General features: G+C 40.6%; 2 protein-coding genes across 2 annotated transcripts in view; one reads left to right on the forward strand and one right to left on the reverse strand.

Annotated features, from left to right (window-relative positions):
- LOC113457098 overlaps positions 1-4,005 on the forward strand; it is a 45,047-nt gene extending 41,042 nt beyond the window's left edge. The window contains exon 4 of the mRNA XM_026783577.1: positions 2,619-4,005. Coding sequence (XP_026639378.1) covers positions 2,619-2,721 — 103 coding nt within the window. The 3' untranslated portion in view covers positions 2,722-4,005. The remainder of the gene's footprint in view (positions 1-2,618) is intronic.
- Mcc (MCC, WNT signaling pathway regulator) overlaps positions 1-9,349 on the reverse strand; it is a 279,416-nt gene that overhangs the window by 226,183 nt on the left and 43,884 nt on the right. The window lies entirely within an intron of this gene.

A 9,349-nucleotide genomic window follows, 5' to 3' on the forward strand; every position in this document is an offset into this window, starting at 1 on the left:
TCGGCCAGCACTGAGCGGTTTCTCACGGTACATTAAAATTTTACAAGAGTGTGGGGCGGTCATTTCCCTGATTAGTCTAAAGGCAGGCTCCCAATTTACATGACTAGAGGAGAGTGCATTCTCTGAACGTCCATAACCAAGATAAAACATGCCCAGCCCTTGAAAGATTTAAAATATTTGCACATTTGTGTCTTCTCCAACCTCCCGATGTCCATTAAAAACACATGCCTCCACCTAGCTTGGTGGTGTTGGTCTGTAATCCCAGTGTCTAGCAGGGGCAAGAGAATTAGTAGTTCAAGGCTAGCCTGAGCTAAATAGTAAGACCTAGTCATGAATGAATGAATGAATGAATGAATGAATGAATGATCTTTGCTATGTAGCCAGAGCCTACATAGCTGGTTATTTCTGGACTTTGAAGGATGAATTAGAAAGGTTTAAAAAGGCTGTGATAGCCAATCAGTCTGAGTTCCTTTAGGGTGAAACTCTCCGTGTATATGGGAAACAGGCTGAGGTCTACCTGGGGTTTTATCAAAATAAAGTTAAAAGGCCACCATGCCTGGTGGTAGCAACCCAAACTTGTAATCATAGCTCTAAAGCAGGAGGATCACGTGGTCAAAGCGTGGCTCAGCTTCACAGATGAGTTCAAGGCCAGCCTATGAAACTTAGTGAGACCCTATTTTAGTAAAAAATAAATTAAAAGGCAGCATGGGGCTGGTGCGATAAAGTGAATCTGAGATGCTCCGAAACCTTTAATACAGGGGGCTGCATTATCACTTAAGAAACCCCATCAGTCTCTCTTCAGACAATGGGAGGAAAGTATCTCCACCTCTAAGCAGACATTTCCTGAAGCCTTCGATGAAAAAGCCATTGTATTGTTCCAATCCAAAGTCTATTTTTAAAATGTCAAATAGGATGTTTACTTTTGCCTTAAGGTGGAACAGGGGGCCACGTTTGCGTGCCTGTCTTTTTCCCCATCCCTTCCTGTGTGGTTCATCCATTTCCCTTGTTGGCTTGTTTTTGTTTGTTTGTTTTGCTTTTCGAGAAAGGGTTTCTCTGTGTAACAAAGCCCCGAGAGTGGAAGAAAACACTGCCATCCATCAGGCTATGTTAGCAGTTTTATGTGAAAAACAAAACGAAACTGCGTTGTGTACAGAGATGCACTAGGCAGGAATTCTGCAGGATCCAAGCCAACCCCACCATCTTCACCAGATAAGCTGCAAAGTGGAAGAAACCAGGTGAGCCAGTGAGAGCGTACAAGAGGCAGAACTCTAGAGACTCCAGGATGCATAGAAACACGCCAGTCAGCTGCAGCTTGCGGACCTCCTTGGGATCTTTACTTAAACAAACCGTGAAAATGATAAATGACAAAAAGGTTGACCTTTAGGTCAGTTCTGGTAGCACCCAGCTGTAATCCGATAATGTTGGAGTTTGGCAAAGGAAAACCGAATGTCTATGGCCAGCTTTACAAGGACAGGTCTCAAATTAGTAAAAATAAAAATTATGATATTTACACTCAGAAACCCACTTGTAATATACTTAATTGTGTTAAATTATTGGGCCTGCAGTTCAGTGGTGAAGAATGCCGGCTGTTCTTCCAGAGGACTCCTGTTCAATTTCCAGCACCCACAAGGCAGCTCAAAAACATCTCTAAATTCCAGAGGATCCAATGCCATCTTCTGGCCACCATGGGCACAAGGCACAGAACATGTTACACAGGCATAAGATAGGCAAAACATACACACATATAAAATATTAATAAAAAGATGGTTAATTCAGATATTCTAATGACCTTGTGGTCACATTTTACAGTGTCCTTTTAGAGATATGTAAGGCTGAAAAATGTCTGTGACTTTTGTCTGATACAGAAGACAGAGAAATGGATACGTTATCGATGAAACAATCTGAGAGAACTTAACTAATAACCATTACGTCTGAATGGCAGGTAAATAGTCCCTGTCCTGTTGTACATCTTTGAAAATCTTCCTAATACACATTCATGTCTGCTGCCTCTGCTTTTTGGGCCAAGAACGGGTTCTAGTGACCAAAAGGCAGAACAAGAAGCCAGGAAAGGCTGTTGCAGATCAGGGATGCTTTGGGGTCGAGGAAAAATCAATCAAGATGGTAAGAAATGGGTGGATTTAATATGTAGTGTTTAGGTGAAACTGGCCAGACTTTAATGAATGATTAGATACCAGTCATGAGATGGGGGGGGGGAGTCATAGATGACTGACAGCCAAGGAAAAGGACCAGATTTTAAGGAACCAGGGGCTCTGTTTTAGATGTATTAAATTTAAGTTTCTGGGGATGGAGGGGGCGGGTAGCTCAGTGGTAGTGCTTTTGCCTAGCATATGTGAGAGGGTGGGTTCAGCTCTGATAATGACAACAATTAAGTAAATAAATAAGGAAAACGGAGCTTCCTATTCAGCACATAAAGAGTTAACACAACAGTTAAGACATCTGAGTCTTGGGTTGAGGGAAGAGTGGGGATTCAGCTATGTCCAGCATGATTAGCGCTGATGCTAAAGGCCATGAGAATGTATGAAGTCACCTGGGGAGAAAGTCATGGGTGCAAAGACATAGTCCCGAGACTTGTCACTGAGATGTCGCCTCATTTTCAGGTTAAGCAGAGCAAGGATCCGACAAGAAGATCAAGACAGAAATCCAGAGGGGGACATAGCAGCTGCAGATGGGACTGCCCTGAAGTGGAAAGGAGGCTTGTGAACGAGCGGCAGCCCGTGGAGGAGGCTGCTAAGAGACCAGGAGATTGATAGTGAAGTGTTGTTTGGTTTGGTAGATTACAGGTGACCTCCAGAAGAGCAGTCTTGTAAAGTGGCAGAGGTAGATGGAAGCTCGGGAAAGCGAAAAGGCTGAGAACATTTGGAGGTAACTTGGAGAAGTACGCTGCCCAAGGCTCCGTGACTTAAAGCTGAGACATAGCTGGAATGCAGTACGTAATTAGGTTGGTCTGTGTTTAAAATGTCTAAGAAAACCAGTATTTGAAAACAATTTCCAGATTAAATCTCCCTCACAGAATAAACAAACAAAAATCTTTCTTTTCCCAACTGCAAAGAAACCCAAGCGAAGAAAGCACACTCCTGTGCTCACTGATGGCATTCATGGGCCGCCTCACACCCGGCCCACACATTCCAATAACCTAGAGTCATTTTCCAGCAACATCCCCGCCATTATCAGTGGGGAATTCCGATTAGAGGCTCGCTCCCTCGTTATGGGATGTTTTGAAATTTACCCCAGTGTCTGATGAGATCATTTGGAGACTGGATAGTTATCCCCTTCATTATCAACATCCTGAGAATCTCTCATTTACTCATTTGTACTCCAAATCGCTTTAAAGTGCATCAGATTCTTCTCCATAGACTACTGATCCGTGGAGAGTGGAGATTTGGAAATCCCAGGGAGATTTTTTTTTAAAAAGGAGAGCTTTAAGTCATCATAGGAGTACCTGCATATGCCAATGGAAAACAGAAAGATGTATTAAACGGCTGTATAAAGATAGATCTAGTAAAAAAAATGCTGAAACTAAATGAGTTCCAAATGCCTGCCACTGTTATTTCTGGAGCCCTTAGGCTAAAACAGAATCATCCATTGCTCCTTTAGCTAGAATGCCATTATAGCAATGGCTGAGAAGGAGCATAGATAGGCAGGCAGGAGCTGGGGTGTAAATGAGTGATAGAGGGTTTACCCGGAATGTTCAGTGCACTGGTTCTGATCCCTAGAACCATAAAGAGATAAGGACAGAGAAGTAAGCTGTGCACCTTACAAAACTAATGACAAAAGGTGCCGTTAACCTGAACTTGCACCAAGCTGAGGCTTTGAATGTTTAGAACTAGACTGAAGTGGTGGGGGCTTCTTATTGGGATGTCCTGAGACATGAGGAATGGGCCCCTGCCTTCTCCAAGGCATCCGTAACTGGTTTGCACAGCTGTCAAGAGATCAAACTTGCCATTCTAAACAAATGCTCTGAATTTGGAATTGTCTACCATTAACTTTCCCTGTGCCTTTGTGTTATGTTTTTGTTGTTTCATTGTATTTTAAGTAAATATCTTTTTATGCAGCTACTGAACAGTTTTGTTATGTCATTTCCATAAAAATCATGTCTATGCAGGTGGTGGTGGCACATACCTTTAATTTCAGCACTTAGAGGCAGAGACAGGTGGATCTCTGTGCGTTCGTGGCCAGCCTGGCCTACAAAACCAGTTCCAGGATGGCCAGAACTGTTACTTAAAGAAACCCTGTCTCAAAAAAATAAAAACAAACCATATCTAAATTAAATTTGTTGATTTCTACCAAAATCCAACTTTAATGAGGGCAAGAGAGCTCATCTGGGAAATGTAGCTACCACCAAGACAAGTTCCTTCCTCAGGTCCACAGAGTCGGGAGAAAGAACTGACTCCTGCAAATTGTCCGCCAACTTCCACATGTGTTTCATGGTATGAACATGCCCCCTTGCCATATATGCACAAATAAAATAAGGAAATATAATGAAATCTTAAACAAAAGAAAACAACTTCAATTATAATTTACAAGTTTCCGTAATAGGAATAATAGTTTCTGGTCTAATAATTGTAGAAATGTCCAGTTCTTCCCCTTCTCGTTTAGCCATTTAGTCCTTCCTTCTTCCTCTGCTTTAAGCAGCCTCTCCCCAGCACTGTTCCTATAATTTAAGGATATTCAGATTTAGGTCTAAATCACCTCATGTACCCTAGCCTAGGAATTTTTCTCCAACATATATAGCTTTGTATCATGTTATGCTGCAAGTTATATTTTAATCAGTTTTATCAAAATATAACTCATCCATAAAAAGATTACATTTTAACACATGTAATTTAAAGCATAAGCGTAACTCAAAAGTACAGCACTTGCTTAAAAGTGGCCGCCCAGAGTCCTATCCCCAACACAGGAGAAGAAGAAAATAAAAGGGAGGGAGGGCATACCGAGAAGAGGTGACATGGCTCTAGAGGTAGTGGGGCCTGGGAGAATGGAGGCAATGGAGGAGGTAGACTAAAGTCTCGGGCGATAGTCTGCTTTATTCAGAGCCTTGGACAACTTATAATCTGAGAGTTAGGAGAGGTCCCATGAATAAAGTTCTCACGAGTTCAAGCTGTGTACAATCACAAAGACAAGATATGTGTGGCAAAAACATGTTTTTTCCATAAAGGCAACTAGAGGATAGTTAAAACATGTAATTGAATACCAGCAGCAAGCAATAGGGAGTAATCTGAGGTCGATTCTCTCCTATTCACTACACGCGCGGGACAAGAACACATCCCGAGAACGATTCCATGTTTGGGAGAAACTGGGGTCACGAGTACTTGGGGTGTTTCCACAAGCAGTGGGAGTCTCCTCACATGGCTCCATCTGCGGACCATGTTCCAACAAGGAGGGAGATACGGAATGAACGTGGACAATTGCGCTCACGAATTTACCCATCTGTAATGTAAAGAGAAGGATATGTGCGCCCTATGTCAGGCTTCCTCCTCTCGGCATGCTTTATTAGAGGCTCACCCACGCTGCGTCCATTCACACTCCGTTCCTTTTCCTTGCCATAATATTCTGTGGATGTCACGTTTTCTTTATCCACTTACCTGTTTGTGCGCATTTGAGGAACCTCTGCTTGCTGGCAATTCTAACAACACTTCTGGGAATACAGGTTAGGAAGCTTTCCTGTGGATCTATGTTTTCAGTTCTCTCGGGTGTGTGTGCACCTGGAAGTAGAATTACCTGGCAATGGGACAACTCTGTTTCACATGTTGAGAAACAAACTGTTTTCCAAAGTGGCTGCCCTTTTTAAAATTCCCACCAAATTGTAGGTATTTTAATTTCTTTGATACAATTGTCAATTTTTTTAAAAATTATAGCCCAATGGTTTTGTTTTACTTTAAAGACTGATAATATTGAACATCATGTGCTTATTGGCCATTTATGTCTTCTCTAGAGAAATCTCTAGACCTTTTTATTCTGTGATACTGGGAATAGAATCCAGGGCCTCATGCATGATTGTGAATTACTTTATCAGTGAACTACATCCCCAGCACAAAATGTTTTTAAATTGAGTTGCTTTTTTTTTTATCATTCTATTTTAAGAGGCTTGTTGGTTTGTTTTTGTTGGGTTATGAAGACTGGACCTTTATCAGTTACAAACTTTCATTTTTTTTACCTCTTCCATAGGTTGTCTTTATCCTCTCTTCACAGAGATCTTTGAAGTTTATATATGTTTAAATGTTGATCAAATGTTGTGTGTAATATTCCTTTACACCGTATGAATATATGCCTGTGTGATTGCTTTAATAAAGAAGCAGACTGGCCAATAGCTGGACAGAAAGAGATTGGGCAGGACAGCCAGACTAGTTGAATGCTTGGATGAAGAAGGGCAGAGTCAGAGGAGTCGCCAGCAAGATGGAGAGGAAGAAAAACATACCAGAGAGGCAAATGCCATGAGCCTTATGGCAGAATGTAGATTAATAGAAATTGGTTAATTTAAGTTGTAAGAGCTAGTTAGTAATAAGCCTGAGCTATTGGCTGAGCATTTATAAGTAATATTAAGTCTCCATGTAAATTTCATCTACAGTATTGTGGAACAATCTTTCTATACACTGTGAAGAAGTGTCACTCAGATTAGCTTAATAAAAAGCTGAACAGCCAATAGGCAGGCAGGATTTGGGGAGATAGAGAAGATGCTGGGAAGAGGAAGGGCAGCGTCGCCTGCCAGACATGGAGGAAGCAGGAAAGGTAATAAAGCCAAGAGGCAGAAAGTAAATTAATAGAAATGGTTTAATTTAAGTTATAAGAGCTATTCAGGAACAATCCTAAATTTATGGCCAAGATTTCATAATTAATAAAATGTCTCCATGTGGTTATTTGGGAGCTGGCAAGCAGGACAGAAAAAGTTTGACTTCAATGAAGCTCAGCTTACCTAAATGTCCTTATTATCACAAGTATTTTTGCTCATCAACTTGACTGGGTTGAGAGACACCTAGATATTAAAGTGCAGCACAGCCACTATGCCTGTCTGTGAAGGTGTTTCCAGAGAGGGTTAGATCATAAGGGTTCCAACCTAATGTTTAATCCTTTGTTGGTTTTGAAAGAGGAATAGATATTTGGGGGTGGATAACTAGAGAAGGTATACCAATTGGGAGGAAAGAAGTCACTGGGTACAACCCTTTGAAAACTATATCTTGCCTCAGTTTCCTTCTTTCTTTTCACTTCTCACTTCTCTCCCTGCTTCCTGTCTACTATGTAGTGATCAGCCTCCTCCTTTTTCCGCACAGACTTCTGCTGTTGTAGTCTTTTGCTTTCCCACGGACCCAGAGTCAGCAGAGCCAATGATATGGACTGGGCTCTCTAAAACCATGAAGCCGACTGAGCCCTTTCTTCCGTAGCCTTTGCTGCCAGATGCTTTGTCATAGGTAAAGGAAAGGTGACTGACATAATAACTTATGCTTTTGTTTAACAGTTAATAAACTATTGCCTAATGCAAGATCATGTTGTATTATTTTTCCTCTTAATAATAAAACTTATACTTTTAGCCCTTACATTGAGAATAGAATCCATGTTGAATTACATTATGTGTAATGTAAGGGCCCCAATTTAATATGTGTATATGTATGCGCATGCATGTGCGCATGCGCAAACACACACATATACACTCAGTGCTTTGTGCATGTTAGCCTGTGCTCTATCATTGAGATTTAGTCTCAGCTCCCAAACTACTACTTCTTCTTCTTCTTTTTTTTTTTTTCTTTTTGATATCCAGTTATTCTAGCACTATTTTTTGAAAAGATTATCCTTTTCTCACACTAAAGTGTTTTGGCACCCCTGTCAAAACCAATTGACCATAAGTGGACTTACTTATAGAAACTCAAATCTATTCCATATGTCTGTATGTCTGTCTTTGTGCCAGTACTTCATGGTCTTAATTATTCTGGGGTGTTTTTGTTGTTGCTTTCTGTTTGCAAAACAGAAAAAGTGTTATCTGACTTTGTTGGGTTTCAAGGTTGTCTTGGCTCTTCTAAGCCTCTTGTGTTTCAACAGGAATTTTGGGATCAACATACTGGCATCTAAAGAAGACAGAAGTAGTACACTGAATTGTTATAGCAATTTAGAGACATTGACATCTTAATAAGCCTGCAATCCACATATGGGGACTGTCTTCTCATTCACTTAGCTTGTTGATTTCATGAAACTGTTTTCAGTGTATACATTTTACACTTCTCTCATTAAATTTATTACTAAATATCTTATTCTTTTTTTTTCTTTTTTTTTTTGTTTGCCTTTTGAGACAAAGTTTCTCTGAGTAGCTTTGGCTGTCCTGGAACTCATTCTGTAGAACACGCTGGCCTCAAGTTCAGAGAACCACCTGCCTCTGCCTACCAATTATTGAGATTAAAGGTTGGGATTAAAACTGCCTGTTTTTTTCTTTAAAAATTTAATCTAGTGTAAATGGGCTTGATTTAATTTAATTTTTCAGATAATCCATTGCCAGCATTTAACAATGAACTGATTGTTAGCATATTAATCTTGTGCCCTGAAATCTTGTCTGGTTTAACATTTCTTGTGTTGAGCAGACTATGTAGAATTTTCTACACGCAGGAGGATTTATCTTCTGCCTAAAGAGATGGGATTTTACTTCTTTATACATATGTCTTCTATTTCCTTTCCTTATCTACTTGCTCTGGCTAGCAATGCAAATACAATGAAGTGACCATAGGACACTTGCTTGCCTTGTCATTAATCTTCATGGAAAACCTTCATTTGTGCTCTTTATTCTCCAATCAGTTTTACCTCTCAGTAGTTCATTGTAAAGCTTCTACGCGGTCCCATGATTTCCTATTATTCTTACAGCTGCCATGCTCATTCCCACACCTTTTCCTTGCTCCTTCTTCTAAATGGAGTTTTAGCCATTTGCTTCTCTTAAGACTTACTTCCTAACTCCTGTCCTGATTTTGGTCCTTATCATCTCTGAATCATCACTTCTGGCCTTATCAGCTCCCTTCACGGGTGTCAATTAAGGCTCCATTAAGTGAAGGAACAAAGCAGAAAGCAGAGCTGGTATGGCTGTGCCAGGATTAGAAAATGGAAAGTATTGTTACCCAGTTGGTATATAGCCACAGTCTCACTTTGACAATGCTCTCCCCTATGAGAGCTAGTACCAAAAGAGGATCCAAAGCTACAGAGAAACCCTGTCTCGAAAAACCAAAAACCAAAACAACAAAAAACACCAAAGATAATGATCTCCCCTGCCCATTTTGCTCAATCCCATCCCTAGAAACCTCCAGATTTTTTTGGAGTTAAACAGCCATAGGACTAACATTTTCTATAACTGAGGTCTGAA

Source organism: Microtus ochrogaster, chromosome 18, assembly GCF_000317375.1.
Source record: "Microtus ochrogaster isolate Prairie Vole_2 chromosome 18, MicOch1.0, whole genome shotgun sequence".
In the NCBI taxonomy this organism is placed as follows: Eukaryota; Metazoa; Chordata; class Mammalia; order Rodentia; family Cricetidae; genus Microtus; species Microtus ochrogaster.